The sequence below is a fragment of the Stegodyphus dumicola genome, chromosome 2 (assembly GCF_044657685.1).
Source record: "Stegodyphus dumicola isolate Sdum_Otavi_A_Nest chromosome 2, ASM4465768v1".
NCBI lineage: Eukaryota > Metazoa > Arthropoda > Arachnida > Araneae > Eresidae > Stegodyphus > Stegodyphus dumicola.
This window is the reverse complement of record NC_140769.1, coordinates 242,422,028-242,442,752: the sequence shown is the minus strand read 5'-3', so window position 1 is coordinate 242,442,752 and position 20,725 is coordinate 242,422,028. Positions and strand designations below refer to the sequence as shown.

Below are 20,725 nucleotides of genomic sequence, written 5' to 3'. Positions count from 1 at the left end.
TTTATCCAGAATATCTTGCACTTAATAAAACTAATCAGTCGCAGAATATCATCGACTAACTTGATCTTCAAATAATTAACTACAAAAAAAATTTTACTGTTTGACAAAACAAGAAACTTCAATTTCAATACTAACAAATTAATAAATTGGAGTTCCAACATCTCCAAAAAAGTTATTAGTAATATGTATAATTAATAATATTAATAATATAAATAATACTTATTATTAATAATATAATTAAGATACATTAATAATAAGATACATTAATAACGAACCATATAATTAAGATATATTAATAATATAAGACACAATAATACGCCGAACAAATACTAATTCAGAGCAGATTAGTATAATTATATTATTAATAATATAAATACAACGTATTAAAAATATGTGCACAGATACGATAGATCTACAACGCGAAATTAAGCTCCTTATTAAAATTCTCAAAACTAATCTAATACCTAATCGATTTATTAACCATTGTCTTAAAACAGCAGGCGTCAAATACGCTTTCTAAATCTTTTAACTGACATTAACTGATAGGGATATGAAAATTTTTTCCTAAACCTGAAAAGGCGGTATAAGTTGGATGACTATCAGTTGGAGGATTTGTACATAGTTGTAATTGCAAAATTGTATATAATGTAAAATATCATTGTTTTCAGACTTTTCTTATATTGTTACTAAAAAATGAGCCTATTTCATACTCTACACTGGTGTGCAAAATTAAGGACGAGACGGTTTTTTTCAATATAACTTTATACAAAAGCTTTCCAAATCAACACATTTAATACCGTAAGATCCCCAATACGTAAGGACATGAGCAACACTTACTAAAAGAGAAATCAGAGGAATAAAAAGAAGCTTTATTGAAAAAGTAGCATGGAGCGCAATGCGACTGAAGGCCGAAACATTCCTGTGATGGGTGTCCAGCAAGAAACATCCGGTCTTAATGTTATGATCTCCCCTGACTGCTAGGCAGGTTTCACAGCGTCTGCCCATGTTGAGAATGAGGGTGTCAATGAGTTGTTGAGGCATTGCTGCCCATTCATCTTGCAGCGCCAATCGAAGGTCCGGAATCGTTACTGGTGGTAAGGTACGAGCTGCCAAGCGTCTGCCTAGAAAATCCCATACATGCTCGATGGGATTCAGATCCGGAGATCGTGCCGGCTAATCCATACGCTCAATATCCTCACTCTCTAAGAGCTGTTCGGCAGCTACTGTGCGATAACATGGTGCATTGTCGTCCATGAAAACGAACTGCGGACCCATAGCGCCTCTAAAAAGACGCACATATGGAAGAAGAATCTCGTTACAATAACGGGTCCCGTTGACTGAACCTGCGTCGAAGATGTGAAGGTCTGTACGACTACCAAGCATGATTCCTCCCCAAACGAGAACACCGCCACCTCCATACCTGTTCCTTTCAATGATGTTCGAGGAATGATTGCGGCTTCCCCGCTCTCTCCAGATGAGTATGCGATGAGAATCGCTACTCAGACTGAATCTGCTCTCATCTGTAAAGAGTACTCGTCCCCATTCATTGTCTCTCCAATTCCGGTGTTTCCGGCACCACAGAGAACGCCTTCTCCGATGGGCAGGCGTTAGAGCTACACACCGTACAGGGCGTCGAGCAAACAGACCACCACCGTGCAGTCTTCTGGCCACGGTAAAACGTGATATCGGTCGTCCAGTCGCCTGTGTCGTGTGTCTAGCGATTTCTCCCGCTGTCTGCCGCCTGTTTCGTCTGGCCTGTAAGGCAATATACCGGTCATCTGCGGGTGTGGTTCCTCGTGGACGACCACTACTAAACCCCCGGATAGCTAGCTGTTCCTGTAGTTTCAAATTGTCTCCAAAGTCGTAAAACGATGCTGTGAGAAATTCCGAACTCTGCAGCCACACTTGTCACACTGCGGCCTTCCTCCAACTTCCCAATGATTTGACCTCGGGTAAAAGCATCCAGATGTCGTCTAACAGATTGATTATTCGCCATTTCTCGCTGAGGCAGCAACTCGGTGTGATTTTAACTGCTATACGGCGTGCAATCTCTTTGCCAGAAATACTGATCTTACACCGACAACATGCTTTATACTACTCAGACACTCCCCCATTACGTCTACCTGCATATCTGCTCATGTGCTACCGTACATCACCTTACTTAATCTCCTGATTGGTCTTTCTGTCCGCTCTACCTATTCGTTCAGCTGATATGCTAATTTTTCGACTTCGTCCTTAATTTTTGCACACCAGTGTATAGTCTTCCAAATAGCTCGTTGGCAATGAAAATTACTATTTTTCTTCCTCGTTACGCCACGACAATTAGCCAGAAATTAATTAATTTCCATTCACTAGTTAGTATATTCAAAATTTAACAGAAGCTTTTTCACTTACACAAGAACTCCGCAACAACCTCCCTCACACATACTAAGTTCCTCTCACGTGCCAAAAATAGCTTCAAAGGTTCATCGCCTGCAATAATTCAAAGTATCCACACTGCTGATAACGGAATTTCGGATAGTATGGCCTACAACACCCATTCTGAGTAAGAAGCAGACGAAAACACATTATCGACCTCCCACTAAAAAGAACGCAAGTTAATTAATTCATATTCTGACCTTTTGTATTTTCATGTACATTTTACATTGTACATTTCATTATATCTTATTATATATATTTCAATTTTTCAACTTTTATTTCCTTTGTTTTGCAAAGATAGCATAGTTTATTATGTTTCTTGTGTTTCTTATGTTTCTCGTGTTTATTTCAATTATATTGAGTTCTATTTTATAAATCCAGTTAAGATTACTACTGTTTATTATTTTTATAAAAACAGTTTATTATTTTTATAAAAATAGTTTTGAATTAACACGCATGAAAGCGAGGGTGTCGGGGTACACTTTACTCAAGTATCATGTAATTTTTACTACATAATTTGGCTATTCACTCAAAATTTCTAAAGAATCTCTTGTCTTAGCGAAAATGCTACATTGAGAATGAGTTCTTTGGTACTTTAATTTGGCTTTAATGTTTCAGTTTTCTAAAAATCCAATCACTTCACGGAACTACAATTTGGCCTTAACGAAAATTTATATTTTGGCATCTTTATTGTTACCTTTATATATGTACCCTGTAGTATTTATATGTATATATATTACCTGCGGTAAATATAACACCGCACCAAAAGTGTTAATATATATATATATATATATATATTTGCACTTTTGGTGCGGCCGATTGAAACCAAGAAGAGAGGTGAACAGCTACATATTATAGCAGTCCTCTATACAAAATTTAAACGTTCTGAGACTACTCGTTTGAGTTATGCGAGATACATACGTTATACGTACGTACATACAGACACGACGAAAATCTCTTTTGAATCCATTTTAAATCAGTTTTATAATTCGTTTGGGAAAAAATAGTCATTCTATCCTAACGTACAGAGGTCAAGCAAAAAACATCGTTAAACTGCATGTTTTCGTTGAAATATGGTACCCGGAATTTTTCGTGATTACAATACTTCCTTTACTTCGTACAAGGAAGTAAAAACTGTTTTTCAGATCAGGGCTTTATTTTTCGTTCAAAAGAAGTTTCAATTTTTTTTTTTTTCTTACTTTATTGCACTTCTAAAAGACAATGAAGATTTCTTTTTTCTTATTTCAGTTTACTTCTGCTACAGGCAATAATCATAAACGTGGAAGGGAAGTAAAGGGAGAGGAAATCAGAAAGAAATGCTTGGTTTCCTAACTGGAAAAAAGTGTTCTGTAGCATCTTATACTAAATTTCAAATTTGTACATTGGAGGAGTAAACTCTCCTCCACAGAACACCAGAAATAACAATTTCCTTATATGTAATGCTGTAGACTTAAAGTAATGAGATAAAAACTTTGATTTCATATTAGGTATTGAAATGTTGCATTTCGTAGACGTTGATCAGTAATAAACAACAAACTTGGCAGCCGAAGCAGATTGTATATTCATTTTTATTTCAATAAACATTTTGCGGTCGCAAACAAAATGGCACACTAATCCTATCTTTGCAGAAACGTTTACATTTTTAAAATTATTTCAATAGGAAGAAAACAGAGCGCCAGCGTCTGAATGGCACGAAAAGCAGAAGCAGAGTGCCTTATGTTCAGGATGAAATCTGAATTCAGAATGAGTTAGTTTCTGTTTTGATGCATTTGACGGGATAATTCATAATGCTGTAAATTTATTATTGGCGTCGCCTCACCGAGATAGTAATTAGCGGAGGGCCATAATGTTAGGACTGCCATACCAAAAGCGCCCGAGAAGGCCATGGATGTTTGTAAATGTATAGTGTCTGTGCGGCATTGGGGCACTCTAAATATACGGTTAACCGAAAGTCTCGAAAGGTTGGTGACAAGGGGAAGAAGGATGGGAGACCCTCGAACCCCTCCGAGGTGCTAACACTCCAAATTAAGGTGGACTTCGGCAAAACTATCACCTAGATGTTGCCCAAGGCTGTTGCCAACGGCAAGCGTCATTTTGTACGCCTTGCCACGTTGAATTTCATGGGCCTGATTGAAATCAGTCGGGTGAGATAAGCCACAAACAAGCAAACATTATTATTGGCTGTGTGAGTTGCAGTCCCATTTATGTCACCAGCATTATGTAAGAGCCATATGACATAAGTCTTGAAATGACGCAGTTAAAAAGTTATTACTATTTTTAGAATAAAGAGGGGAATTACCCAAATAAAAATAAAGCATCAAGGGGCTATTGCTAATTTAAATTATAATTTATATTTACGTATTTTTTATATTGTATGCGTATATACATGTATAATCATACTAATTACATAAAAATATGTAACTCTGATTTATTGCTTCTAGCATTTCTTTTTATGAAAATCTGTTGCATTACATTTAATATAATATAAATACGCAAGTAAGGCTCTCGAAAAATCTAGCTGCGGCTCTCAAAAATCCCAGAATCTGTAAATGCAGCTTCTATTGTTATGAAGCTTAGCAACCCTGTAGTATAGTTTTAAACTAAAGATCACTATTGTACCATACACAGAAAAGGAACTGCAGAAGCAAAAAATCATACTTTAATACCTTTTTCTTTGAAAATGTTTCTGTTTGTTTTAATGAATCATTTCCTTCAGATTTTTAAATGGAAACGTTGATGGTATTTATGGAATTAAACGAGTCTTCTATAATTTGTTTCTACGTCTGGAGAATTAAATTAATCTCGAAAAATTAATCTTCTTACATTGGATTATGGGATATTAAAATTTAATATCGCAGTAAAGGATTTTAGCAACTGAAAGGGTTTAAATTAATTTTCTTGATTAGTGACACACAAAGTATATTACTTCAAAATGACACGCATGGAAACAATCCAAGGAAAACGAAATCCAAGGAAAATCCAAGGAAGAGTAAGTTAAACAAGATCGAAAACCGGTTCTTGATGATGAAGTATTTATATTTATTTTCCTCTATGCAGGTAAAAATTTAAGATAGAGATTTATTTTGTAAAAGGTTAAAAAGAAAATTTAGTTTGGCGTAAAAAATAGAGAAGAAGCCTTGCAAATACTGTCTCGTCAGTTCGTTCCTATTCCATATATACAAAAAAGATATAAGTTTAGATTAAAATGGGTACTCACAGTGGATGCCGAAATTTCACCTGCCAGTTCACCTGATGGTAGTAAAGGTCACATGAGTAGGCCGTAATTCACTTCTTTAATTTTTTTCAACAATGCGGAAGCTGTTTGGTTTAAGGCCATTCGTATCATAACCTAAAGGTATTATAAAAGCGCTAAATATGTTTAAAATGTGATTGATTTGGACGGTTAGTTTAGCAAATAGAGGATAATCTTTTAACTACATATTATTATGCAAATTTGAAAGCAACGTATTATTGTTTTTTAATGGATTAGCCGCATGTCCTGCCAGCCTTCTAAAATACTTATTGCGAAAAAGGAGAAAAATATATAATGATTTTAATTAATTCAGCTAATTATAACTGAAACGTATCTGCGTCTGTTGTTTTCAAATCCTTTAGTTTATTAATTAATAAGAGAATAAATTAAAAAAAAAAACTAAATGTTATCTTACGCTTTGCTGCCCAATAACACACTGATGCGTCAAAGATTATAATATTTTAATTCGGGCAGTGGCCTCGCATTTCTTTTATATCACCGAGTTTGTTGGTTAAATTCGAAAGAAAAATATATTGCGTTTTGCCTAGTGGCAACACTATTCTTTTATATAATCGAGTTCCCTGATTAAATTTGAAACATAAATAGCTTACGCTTTCCGAGTGGCAACACAAAGCTTTTATATCGTTGAGATTTTAATGAAAAGTTCCTTTTATTTGCACAAAATGCGAAATAAATTTTTAAAAAATTCCAAATTTCGGACATTGATGTGCACATGTTAAGGTGGGAGACTATGTGTGTTCAAAATTTGGTGGCTCTAGGTTCCGCCGTTTTTTCACAGTGCGAGAAACATTCATACATATATTCATTATTAATACAAAGAGGCTATTAATTTCGTTTTGGCATTTTGCATCATCCGCTATAAAACGGTGTTTCTTTTTTCAAATTCTTGCCATCCAATATTAAAGCCCTGTATTATATTTAAAGAAATTAAATAATGAAGAATCTGCATGAATGTGTGTATGTTTCTCGCAATGTGAAAAAGCAGCGGTACCTGGAGATCCTAGTAATTTGGTAAATGATGAAAGAGAAAAAATGAGATAAACAAGATTTATAGTGATTCTTTCTAGAATAATGTCTTTTAAAATAACAAGAGAAAAATTTACCAAGTGCTTTATCAATAACCGTGTGAGAAAAATTTCTGTTAATCGAAATGAATTTCAGATAATAGCGTTTCCGAGTGACATAATTGAGAAGAACAGACCTTGAAAAGGAGATAAATGAAACCATTTTCTCATGTTTGCTTCCCCATGCTCCATGATTTCGTATGTCTAGGAAAACTTTCTTATCTATGTAATTGTGGCATGAGCAGTGTGACCACATGTGACACTTTCGTGCTAGATCTAGTATATTTTACAAATTTTTAGTACTCAGGTATTCTCACCAAATAAATCTAATACTTTTTTTCTTCTCAGATAATAATAATATTAATATCATCAACAACATACGAGTTAAAACATACGAGTTAATTATTTTTCTCTTGTCTCACCTTTCCATATGTCACATTCCAATAACGCAAACATTATTTGTATTTTTACTGTTATCAGCTTTTATTTAGGTCATTCATGGTGTTTGTCGCTATGGTCAAAAAGATTGCCTCGTTTTTTAAACTACTTCCTGATAAGCTGTCGCCTTCAAATCAATTGAATTTTTTTCAAAATTCAATTGATTCTTCTTTTAACATTTATGTTGAAACGGTTTCTGTATATACCTTCGTTCAACGAAAAAACTAAAGATCTCATAATTTTATTATTTGCATTGGGTATAACAGAACAAAAAAATCTTTTAAGTGAAATTTGTTGAATTTTTAATGTAATTTCTGATGTTATGGCGATTTTTCGAAAATCGTTTGATTTTCTCCACTATTTGACGTCTATTATTTAAAATTTTCAACATCTGAAAGCGTATTGGTTAGAAAGTTTTCAAATTTTCACGGATTATGGAGAAACTTCTTCGCTCTCATTTAAAGTGAGAATAATGAAAATATATTAGTTGGGCAATTTTTTGCCCTTTTGTTTTTTTTTGCTTTGAAGCCGAATGAGAAGTATCAGTTCTTTCTCGGCCTCGCTTGGGAGCATAATTTCAACGTTGTGATATTATTAAGTCACATTGTTTTGCTTACTTGAATACAGATGTCCGTAAAACTAATTTTATTTATTTATTAATTTATTAATCTCACTCTCCTTGATGCAAAGCATTAATGCAGAGAAATTTAGTATAAAAGTTTTCTGTAATTTTCTTGTGGTACATATAATAAAAGTGTGAGGCCCTAAATTAACGAAGGAGATAAAAGCATCAGTGTTGAAATATAAGGGGACATATGACATAGCCGCCCGGACGGTGTAGCGGTTAGGGGAGCCTAACTGCGATACCGAAGGGCCTGGGTTCGAATCCTGGAGAAGGCATGGTTGTAATTGTCCGTCTATAGGTGGCAATGGTGACCCACCTATTAGGTGCTTTCATAATAAAGAGACCACCACGTTTCGCCTGGATTAATGGACTCTGTTACAACTGTAACTGTTCACAATCTGCCATTGGGGGAGGGGGGGAATGACATAAAAAATTACAAATTTTCAAATTTGGGATAAAAAAATAAAGTAGACTGAGACGAATCTAATAATATATAATTTGTGCATGTATTGAAATTTTAAAAGACCGAAATCTTTCATCAGGAAGTGTAAACAAGCTTTAGCAAGTCCACCAGCCACAGTTTAAAAGGGACAGATGATTGGTGTGGCCGCAATAAAGCTAGCTGTATTAGGTAGTAAAAAGTATGTTTATAAACATTTTTTGTCAGAACCTCTTTTATAAGCTGTTAAAAGTGTGTTTTAAAAGTATCTCTGATACAAAAAACTACTATAAATTCCATTCATGGAAGAACTTAGAACCCGAATGAATATTTTAATAATAAATTGCATCTGGACCACCCATACCAAAAACTGTTTCTGTGAGTGTCATCACTTTAAAATTAGGTTTGTTAGATGCGATAATACGTTTTAATGATCGTGTACCCAGGTGCATTAAAGTAATAGAATTATTAGGAATACAACTAGGATTTTATATGGTAAAGTCCTTGCAAAGAATAGATTGGGGTAGAATTCGAGAGGCCCATCTCGCTTACCAAAAGCTTTCTGAAATGGCAAAAAAGAAACATAAATTAATACAACAAAAACAGCTCGATCTAGAAATGTCAATTCAAGATGAATATGGTGCAGCAAAATATTAAAATTATTTTTTTTTATGAATTATTAGTGTTCAAATGTTTTTTTTTTCAGTTTTTCTCAATTTTTTTTTTTTTTTTTTTTTTTTTTTTTTTTTTTTTTTTTTTAACTTTCGGTACAGTTTTCTTGAAAGCTATTCAGCCTGGAGGATTTACATTTTCCACAGTTGTTTATGTTAACTATTTCTTTGAAACTATACAGGATATAAAATTTAAGATGACTAGTTTTGAATATATTAAAAATTTAATAATATTTTTTCTATGATTTTCAAAACATTTTTACCAATTTATTTTTAATATTTTTTCCTTTCAAGTAAAATGTAAAATACTGCCTATTATTCTTAAATGATATGTTTTTAACCATCAAGCAACATTTGAAGAAGTTTGGTGCAGTATTTTTAAAGAAAAGTGTACCGAACTAGCACACTGTCACTAAAGATTCGTCAAAGGTAAGAAAATAAAACAGATGGTTTTTAAAAACATTAGGTTTTTAATTTATATTTTATGGGTTTAATATGATCTAAAATCTGCCCGCTTTAAATGAAAAAAGAATCTAGAGTATATGTTTATTTTATGAAAAGTTATACGCTAATAACTTTTGTCTCGAAATAGTTGCATTTTGCCTGTCAAGATGTCGCATGTCCCCTTAGCGAATGCCATTGCTAAAAGTATACGTCATTATTTTTTTTTAATTTGAGTGACGCACGCTTTTATTGTCCGTGATATAAAATTGTAGATGAATTTATTGTTATATAATACCTTATTCCCATTAAACTGTAGGATAAATTATTTTCTCCTTTTAGGTGATTAATTATTTTTATTTATTTTTTTATTTATTTATTTTTTTTTTTAATAAAAACTTTCCAGTTTTTCCCTTCCCATCTGTACTATTCAATAATTTCTTCTCTCCGCAGACCCATACGATACAATTCAATTGACATTCATTAGCTGCAGCTAATCTGTTGGCTGTGCATTAGCACTGAAGGCGTAATGAGTACGTTTCCTCAAGCACAGAATTAAAGAATCATAAGTCAAAATTTTAACTACGAAATTTTTATTTAATAAAATAGGATAATTCTGCTTAACTTAAGCATAACAAAAGAGTAATAATGTTCACGGACATTAAAACACTGAAGTATTGAAAAGGATAACTTACGTAGAACCATCATCAGTCCTAAATATCATGAGGCTTACCTATATTATGCAATAAGAAAAATAAGCAGGAATATACTTTGCCATCGTACCTGAAAGAGAAGAAAGTACTACTGGATTAGACCTTTGGCCAGGTACAAGTAGCTAGGGTAAAAATCAAATATACTGCATTGCACACGAGCTTTACTTTCTCTCGCCAATATATACCTTGACGCACGTTCGTTTCGTATGCCTTTCGAGTTTCATTATGCAAAATACCTAAATTTATGCTAACATTGCCCCTGTTTTGCTAATGAAACTCATACCAGTTGTAGTTCATTCCTGCAAAACTGAAATTTAGCTTTAAGAATTGGTTTAGTCATAATATCAGCAACCATTTCCTCTGTTGAAAGATAAGCAAGTTTTACTATTCCTTTGTTATTCAAGTCGCGTATATGATGAACGTTTGTATCAATATGTTTAGTGCGTGAACTGAATTTTTCAGATTCTACAAGTCTTATAGTAGACTGATTATCTTCAAATACCTTTATCGGTAGAGTTTGGGGTAGATTGAAATCTTCTGTTAATTTTAATAGCCATAATAGTTCTTGCGTAGCTTGCGATAGTGCAACATATTCAGCTTCTGCTGAGGATAAAGAAACACAAGTTTGTTTTCTTGAAAACCATGAAATACAGTTCCTTCCTAATAAAATAACACTTCCTGATGTAGATTTTCTATCTTCAATATCTTGTCCCCAATCAGCATCTGAATAAACTGTAATATTAGGTTCTTCACTCGACGAAATTTGTAAGGATAGGTTCTTTGTCGTGTTTAAGTATCTAATGATTCTTTTAACAGCATTCCAGTCCTTTTGACGTGGATTATTACACCTTCTGCTGAGTATGTTAGTTGAAGCTGTGATATCTGGTCTTGTGATAAACGATATATACAAAAGACTTCCAATAGCTTGGCGAAATTTATCATTTGAAGTTAGGAGATTTTCTTCCTTGTTTATGTTATAATAGTTCGTTTCCATTGGTGTGCTAGCGTGTTTCGCTTCTTCAAGTTGAAATTGCTTGACAAGTTGATTTATTTTATTTTTCTGTGATAAGAGATAACTTCCATCTTCCTTGCGATTTATTTCCATGCCTAAGAAATACTTAGCTTCACCAAGATGCGTTATTTGGTAACGTTTCTTTAAATCATTAATTGTTTGAAGAATTAGTCCTTCTTCTGTAGAACTTATTAGGATGTCATCAACATACACTATTAAATTAATTCTTTTATCACGAACCACTTTTGTGAAAAGACACGGATCTGCTTTGCTTTGACTGAACCCCAGATTCTTCAGTGTATTTTCAATTTCTGCATTCCAGCACCTAGCTGCTTGTTTGAGACCATAAATCGACTTCTGTAATTTACAAACTTTGTCTTTCTTCCGGAACCACGAATCCTTCTGGTTGTTCCATATATATTTCTTCATTTAAGTTGCCGTACAAAAAAGCTGTTTTAACATCTAGTTGATGTACCTTGGCATTATTATACGCTGCCCATGCTAAGAAAACTCTTATCGTAGTGTGTTTCACTACTGGTGAAAAAGTTTCATCATAATCACTGCCGTATTTTTGAATAAATCCTTTGGCTACTAAGCGTGCTTTGTATTTTATATTTTTACCAGTTTCATCATATTTTGTCTTAAACACCCATTTGCTGCCTAGTGCATGTTTTCCTGGTGGTAATTCTGTAAGTTTATAGGTTTCATTTTCTTTTAGAGAATGTATTTCTTCTTGCATAGCCTTGATCCAAGCTTCTTGTTCACGTTTTGGTAAGTTTAGAATTTCTTCAAAGCTTTCTGGATCTTTAATTTTATGTAAGATTGATTCTTCGTCTTCTGCTTTATAAGAGAATCTTTCCGGTGGGACCCCTTTGGTTGATCTGCTAGAAACCCTTCGATCATAAAACAAATTACAAATTTCAAATTTGGTCTTCCACATGCTCATATTCGTAGGAGGATTAAAAATTCGATGACTCTATGTACTGTTGTTTTATCACAATGCGAGAAATATACATACATTTATGCAGATTATTCATTATTTAATTTCTTCAAATATAATGCAGGACTCTAACATTGGGTGGCAACAGTTTGAAAAGTGAAACGGACATTTATAGTGATTCAAAGCAAAATCGCAAAACGAAAACAATAGTCCTTCAGGGAACAAAGCTCCTTTGGACTAATAATATAATTCCAGCTCGGATAAATATTGTTGCGTTTTTTTTTTCTTTTCTGCACTTTCGTACGGAGTTCGTGTGGATTTGGAGTGAATAACGACGACACTTGATGAAGTATCGAAACACACTTTATTGGCCAGTATTAATGAGGACAATTCCAAAATCTCGTTCACAGTCGTCGAACTGTTATAAACACGCTGACACAGTCAGCGACACAGCTATCAGGTTATCAAGCTATCACGTTGGAGACAGCTTTACTGCAATGCACCAGAGTACAGCTCCCGACTCTGCTTGGTCGTTCTCGGAACTCCACGTACTCTCGAGACTCTCCACGCTACAAATCGCGATGCACTCGACAGCACGCAGAGCACAGTTCCTGACTCAGTCGTTCCCGGAGCTTAACACACTCTCTCGACGATTCACTAACCGCGATACACTAAGAGACTCTTCGATACACTCGACTACCAACTCGGCGCTAGACTTCGAAACACTCGCTCAATGACTGACTATCAGCTCGCTAGACGAGGCACATACTAACTGACTGCGAGCCAGCAGGCTTTATATAGCTTTTGGCCTGTGTTCGAGAACATTCTGGGCTAAACCGGTAAGAATTCGTTTCAGAAGGTTCTCCAACCGTCCATGGTATATCGCCAAATTTGTCGCCAAATGTAGCCAAATGAGCGATTTCTCGCCGAATGTGGCAACACTGCCTTTCCTTGCTATTTTATGGCAACCCTAAACCTGCTTTGCGGGAAAGCTATCCCACCCCTCCTGTACATTATGTAACAATATATTCCTATTTCGATATACACTGGTGTGCAAAAATTAAGGACGAAGTCGAAAAATTAGCATATCAGCTGAACGAAGAGGCAGAGCGGACAGAAAGACCAATCAGGAGATTAAGTAAGGTGATGTACGGTAGCACATGCGCAGATATGCAGGTAGACGTAATGGGGGAGTGTCTGAGTAGTATAAAGCATGTTGTCGGTGTAAGATCAGTATTTCTGGCAAAGAGATAGCACGCCGTATAGCAGTTAAAATCACACCGAGTTGCTGCCTCAGCGAGAAAGGGCGAATAATCAATCTGTTAGACGACATCTGGATGCTTTTACCCGAGGTCGAATCATTGGGAAGTTGGAGGAAGGCCGCAGTGTGACAAGTGTGGCTGTAGAGTTCGGAATTGCTCACAGCATCGTTTGACGACTTTGGAGACAATTTCAAACTACAGGAACAGCTATCCGGGGGTTTAGTAGTGGTCGTCCACGAGGAACCACACCCGCAGATGACCGGTATATTTCCTTACAGGCCAGAAGAAACAGGCGGCAGACAGCGGGAGAAATCGCTAGACACACGACACAGGCGACTGGACGACCGATATCGCGTTTTCCCGTGGCCAGAAGACTGCACGGTGGTGGTCTGTTTGCACGACGCCCTGTACGGTGTGTACTTCTAACGCCTGCCCATCGGAGAAGGCGTTCTCTGTGGTGCCGGGAACACCGGAATTGGAGATATAATGAATGGGGACGAATACTCTTTACAGATGAGAGCAGATTCAGTCTGAGTAGCGATTCTCATCGCATACTCATCTGGAGAGAGCGGGGAAGCCGCAATCATCCCTCGAACATCATTGCTAGGGACAGGTATGGAGGTGGCGGTGTTCTCGTTTGGGGAGGCATCATGCTTGGTAGTCGTACAGACCTTCACATCTTCGACGCAGGTTCAGTCAACGGGACCCGTTATTGTAACGAAATTCTTCTTCCATATGTGCATCTTTTTAGAGGCGCTATGGGTCCGCAGTTCGTTTTCATGGACGACAATGCACCATGTCATCGCACAGTAGCTGCCGAACAGCTCTTAGAGAGTGAGGATATTGAACGTATGGATTGGCCGGCACGATCTCCGGATCTGAATCCCATCGAGCATGTATGGGATTTTCTAGGCAGACGCTTGGCAGCTCGTACCTTACCACCAGTAACGATTCCGGACCTTCGATTGGCGCTAGAAGACGAATGGGCAGCAATGCCTCAACAACTCATTGACACCCTCATTCTCAGCATGGGCAGACGCTGTGAAACCTGCCTAGCAGTCAGGGGAGATCATATCCCCTATTAAAGACCGGATGTTTCTTGCTGGACACCCATCACAGGGATGTTTCGGCCTTCAGTCGCATTGCGCTCCATGCTACTTTTTCAATAAAGCTTCTTTTTATCCCTCTGATTTCTCCTTTAGTAAGTGTTGCTTACATTACTCATGTCCTTACGCATTGGGAATCTTACGGTATTAAATGTGTTAATTTGGAAAGCTTTTGTACAAAGTTATGTTGGAAAAACCGTCTCGTCCTTAATTTTTGCACACCAGTGTATATTGAGATTGAAATGGAAACATCATATATCTTCTGTGTATTTAAAAGTGAAAACGTATTTAGTGTAATTCTATAGAAATATTTAATGATCTTAATCAAATATATCACGAATTAAATGCATTGTTATTTAAATCAGTCGGATTAAAAAAATAATAATAATAGTTTTTAAGAACTGCATCTCTTGCTTTTAAAATGTTAACTAATAACAGGCAGATTAAATATAAAAGAATAACGCCTTATTTTTTTTCAAAGGAAAAGGGAAACTTTAAAACAATGGTAATTCTTTGTTCCACATAAACCTTTGGCGATATCTGATCTTTGCTTGTTGCAGATAAAGAGATTTAGTTTGCCAGTTTTGGCGACTAAGCGTGGTGACCGCTTTAACAAGGAAGTATCCAGAATTATTTTTAATAACGTATAAGTTTTATTATGAAAGCTTTTTGCATCGCTTCATCCTTAAGGCTTCTTTTAAGTACATTTATTTATCTTGTCATGGTATGGTTTTCAGAACAACTTCTAATTTTCAGATGACCTTATTGCTTATTGCTTGAATAAAAAATATCGAGGGCTACAATCCTGGAATACAAAATATTGAGATGACAAACAGATCTTATAAATGTTGATATTATGAAAATCAAGTGGAAAAAATCGTAGAATAAAAGGCTTCAAATTCGTTAAAAGTATAGATATCCCTTGAATAATCGCCTGAATTCGTTATTGGCGTAAATATCGCCTGAATAAAAAATATCGAGTGCTGTAATCCTTGAATAAAAAATATCGAGTGCTGTAATCCTTGAATAAAAAATATCAAGATGACAAATACATCTTCAAAAAGCTGATGTTATAAAAATCAAGGCGGAAGAAACCATCTGGAAAACAAATTTTCAAATTTGTTAATGGAGTAGATAAATGTAGACACCTTCATTCTTTTGTAGTATTATTATTTGCATTGTACAATTCTGTAAATTAAGCAGCAAAACGAACGACATTCTACAATTTTTAAACTTTTATTAATTAATGAAAATGTCGCTATGACAATGCACTATAAATGCTGTAACATTCACATCTGAATTCGTTCATTTTAGTATGCTGGGATTATTTGCTAATGATAGAAAGTATTTCGCAGTTAAATAATTAGTCACATTAACTGTAACATTATCTTTTAACTTTCACTTTGAAATCCTAGAGGTCAATCTCGTGTGACTTCCCAAGGCTATAGTGAAATATGAACTCTCATCTTTGCACTGAGTCATATCTATTTTCTGAGAACTTTAGAGAATCAGAACTTCGTTTTGCGTTCTGAAAATTTTGCCAAGGTTGAATTCTGCATAGTGATAATGTACACTGAAGTTTGTTTTATAAAATTAGCAAGTATCAATACTAGCTTTGTAGTTTAAAACAGCGGTAGTCTGTTGGTAGACCTCAGGCTGCATACGACCTACAGTAAGATTAACCACTTTTATTTTAATTGTAATTTTAAACTACTCAGTTTTTTTATTCGTAAAAGTCTGATTGAATTTGAAAGATCTTGTAATTTTCTAAATGCCAAATCCTTGAATCGGCTCTGTGTGAAAGCGGGTGAAAGATAAAATAAAAGTCTTACGTTTCGCACCATGGCAACACTTGTCAAAGCTTGCTTCTAGGTTCTTGCTGTTCAACTTGCACATCAAATTTCAAGGCATTATCGTGTCTATGGATTTTATTTTGCTAGAACAAGTCTTTTAGATCATAAATATAAATGAAAACAATACACCTCGCTCGAGGTGCGGTTTTAAATTTTTATGCATAGAAAAAATAAAATAAAGACATTTTATGTGCAAATTTTTTTAGGGCAAGATCTTTATATCCAAACAGTAGCTTTATATCTAATTATTTTCATGTACTTTTGCTAAAGAAAATAAAAAATCTAAACTTGAAAGGTTATTCCTCACATTTTACGTTTAGAGTTTTATAAAATATAATTAGAAGACATAATATTAATAAAAATTTACTTTTATTCCACTCAGTTTTGTTCAAAAATATTTTATGGAATGTCTAATTTGAAACACTTTTGAATTATTAAAAATTATGTAAAAGTAATTTTATTTTTTTATTGTTTATTTCAGAACCTACATGGCAGAGTTTAAGAGGTAAGAGCATTTCTTTCTTTCACAATCACCCTCGTAATTTCATAATAATTATGCGCTAAATAGTATTATGAACAATCGTATTGTAAAATTATATTGAATATATTAATATGTCATATTAAATGTAATGATAATTCTATAAAGAGGTATTGATTTATTTAATGTCTTGCTTAATTATCTGGCACAGTTTATAAACCACATCTTAAAAATCACAATTTTTATAAAAAAAAAATCGTAAATTTGTGAAATAGGATGGAGTTCTAACAGAAGAGAGTTATTAGTACTTACTCGTGTTTTAAATTTAAAGATATTGGGTTGTTGCAAATGAATGGATACTAGAATGACGACAGATTTCTATTTGTTGCAGAAGGAAGAAAGCGCTGAGGCTTATGCAAATGTTTTAGGTCTCGTGACAACATCGTCCAACGAGCATTCAAGATTCACCGTTTAGGTATTTCACACACTTGTACCTGACTTCGGCATTCAACATTGGATGCTATCGTCATTAACTCAATCATCGAGCCCAGTCAATTAAAATTACTTTACGAGCTTAAAATGGATTATTCTGATGCTGTTGCAGTAAAAATCATCAATGGCGGAACAACTTATAAGACATCTACTCGCTGTTAGTTTGCAAAATTTCGCTTTAAGATTTAAGGCTATAAAGCAAACCTCGTGGCCGTTGTCATTCATTCATTTTAATCGAATCATAGCCATGATAAACCGTACAAGAGACTGCTAGTGTACTTTTTTAACACGTTCGCTGGCGAGCGACCTACGAGATAACTCGTGTCTAAAGAAAATAAAAAATCTAAACTTGGTTGGCAGAGAACGTCTTAACTGTTTCACTACATTTGAAAGTCTCACAAATTTATTGTGAAAGCAAAGCTGGGTGTTTCGAAGTGTGCTCTCGCTTTCAAAAAGTAAAGAAGAAAGTTTCTTGCTATGAATTGAGACTGTGGATGAGAAATGGATATTCTACGTTAATTGTGCACGTTCGTTGCAGTGGTTGGGAGTGAAAGATGCTCCATGAAAAGCTCCAAAGGCACCTGTAGCCAAAGATATTGCTTACTGTATGGTAATTTTCTGCTGGTGTTATTCATTACTCATTCCTTAAGCGAAGAGAAACGATATAACTACAATTCGATATTATATCGATATACGACAAATGCGTGACAAAATGTGCTTTAAGCAATTTCTGCTTTCAACTGTTTATCATACACCATGAATTATTTTATATAGCCAAAGCTCTCTGAGGGGAGAAAAGATTTTCTCCCTGATGTCATTAAATATCTCCGAGGTATTAAAATATTTAGGACCATGTAAGCATATTTCTAAAGACTATGTAATCAGTACTTATCTACTGGTTACATAGTCTGTTTAAGGATAGTACCCAACCACACGCGCAGGCTCACCGATGTAACGAATCAACGATTTGGAATATGAAATTTTGCTTCATCTTCCTTATCTTCTGACATTTATTTAGCCTCTTGATCTGGCACTTTAGACATTTTTTAGCCAAGAAATGCTTTGTCAACTATTGGTTGCTAATTTATTAGCTAAAACTATATTGCCACAAAATCGTCCATTTCATTTGACACATCTCAATATAAAACTATAAAAGAGCTACAATTTTATTTATACCGATAAAAGGAGAAAAAAACATTATACAGAAATCTGAGGAAATGCTTTGTGTTTAAGAATACTTGTTTTCTTTTCTTAATGTTTATTATTAAAATATTAAGAACTCTTATAATTGAAAGCATTTTATGTTGTTTCTTTAATAATATTTCCTTTTTTCTTTTGATAGTCACATGGGGACTCAATCTGTTGAGTTCAAGAGTATTTGCGAAACTTCCTATGACAGAAAGCAAAGCCCGAAGTGAAGGATTTGTACGACTAGCTGGAGATTGTGCTGGTCAGTATTTTTAAAGAGTAATTCTTGTTCAAACTATTGATGTAAGTTCTTCTTGATTGGAGCATATCGAAATGTATAGCATAATAAATTAAGCGACTCGCCAAGTTAGCCAGAGCTTGAAATTCTAAAATTGAAATAAATAAATAAATAAATAAATAAAAATAAAAATAAAATAAAATTAAATTAAAAAATAAAAATAATATCTTTAAAAAGGCTTAAAATTATTTATTTTAATGAATTATATAGCACAAAAAAGATAAGCTCGTATTTATTGATAAGAAACAAGTTTCATGTTTAAATGTTCCACTTTCCTTTCTCTGGAGCATCAATATACGTTATAATCTTTTAAAGCATACGATTGCAGTCCATAAAAATGTGTTATCCAGTCTTTTCGCCCTTTTAAAATTAAGAATGCTACTAGTCAGTCCAGGTTTCAAAATAATTGTGTGAGATAGCTATTCTCAGAGTACCCTCAATGAAGGCTTTCCTTCCCTTAGATGGATAGTTCTTGAGCGCGAAAAACATATTTCAAAATAAGTGCCGCAAAGAATTATTGCTATTAATACATCGGTCTCCATATGACGACCATTGGTGTCTGTACACAGTTCAAACCAATAAATTTTCCCGAAGACAGTCAGATGTTAATTTCCGAATAACATTGCTACAATGGTTTCGAAGTCGAGCTATATCTAATGCTCATGTAAATTTTAGATGTAATAAAACTCAGGAGGGTGAGAGAAAAACGAAAACCTGTAGGGATGAAACAGAGTAAAAGTACTGCACGTGCTCGTATTGGCACACTCTGTCTGTCCAATACAGTAAATGTACGTACAGAACATGTACGTACACGTTCTTTTCTTTGGCCGTCACTAATGCGCTGGACAAGGTAACGCTTTGTAGCAAAGAGAGGATTTGTGACGTAAATGTTATTATAAGGTATTTCTTCCTCCTTTCTACATGCCTTCATGCTGTAACGGTTAGCACACTTGGCGCGTATTCGAGGTTCGAATCCCGGCGAGGGCATTGCTCTTTTTTCACGTCTCTTGCATCAAAAATCCTAAAGTCTCTATATTATTTATGCTCCTTTTAACATATAAAATTATTATTACTTCGTTTAAATGTTCCGTTTATAAAATAATTTCTCTATAATGAGCTATTATGCATTTGTAGAACTTTTAATCGTATTTCTTCGTGATTATTTTTAAAGTAGGTCAACTGCTTCTCAACGGCTATTACATAAGGGTATGATGTTTCATTTTGTGGAAAAACTACTGTATCGAGAATGCAGTAGAAAGCATTCGAAGAAAGTATATAAGAAATTCGAGCAATTTTTCGACATAAACATACATATAATTCCTCTGATCGTAGCCTCCAAGTAAAGAATGAAATCTTAACTGAGAGACAGCTAGCCAAACATTCGCTTTCGACGTGTAGTTAATACCATTCAAACACCATCATTTTCAAAGTCTTATCTGACTAAACCATAATCAGAGCTATTAGAAATTGTTGAGTTATTTATTGTTGGTGACATGAATTTTTCAAGCCTCCATGATCTGTTCACACATCTTGCTCAAAATAAGCTGATAGTTATGTACAACATAAATACGAGCCCATTTCCCTTAAAGTGTCATCCACGAAGTCATCCCTTTCCTTAGACAAACAACTTTCGTATGCATTACCATATTTAAGCCAACGCACAATATCAAACTCAGCTATCGTGTTTATTAGTTGTGGATGCTTTCAAAGTTGATGCTCTACACTGAAGTGACAAAAGTCATGGGATACCTCCTAATATTTTGTCGGTCCTCCTTTTGCCCGGCGAAGTGCAGCAACTCGACGTGGCATGGACTCAACAAGTCTTTGGAAGTCCCCTGCAGGAATATTGAGCCATGCCGCCTCTATAGACGTCCATAATTGTGAAAGTGTTGACGGTGCAGGGTTTTGGGCACGAACTGACCTCTCGATGATGTCCCATAAATGTTCGATGGGATTCATGTCGGGCGATCTAGGTGGCCAGATCATTCGCTGGAATTGTCCAGAATGTTCTTC

General features: G+C 34.9%; 1 protein-coding gene across 1 annotated transcript in view; it reads left to right on the top strand.

The window, feature by feature from the left end:
- Nucleotides 1-20,725, top strand: part of LOC118188560 (uncharacterized) — a 61,782-nt gene that overhangs the window by 25,137 nt on the left and 15,920 nt on the right. The window contains exons 2-3 of the mRNA XM_035359016.2: nucleotides 16,738-16,761; nucleotides 18,569-18,676. Coding sequence (XP_035214907.1) covers nucleotides 16,738-16,761; nucleotides 18,569-18,676 — 132 coding nt within the window. The remainder of the gene's footprint in view (nucleotides 1-16,737; nucleotides 16,762-18,568; nucleotides 18,677-20,725) is intronic.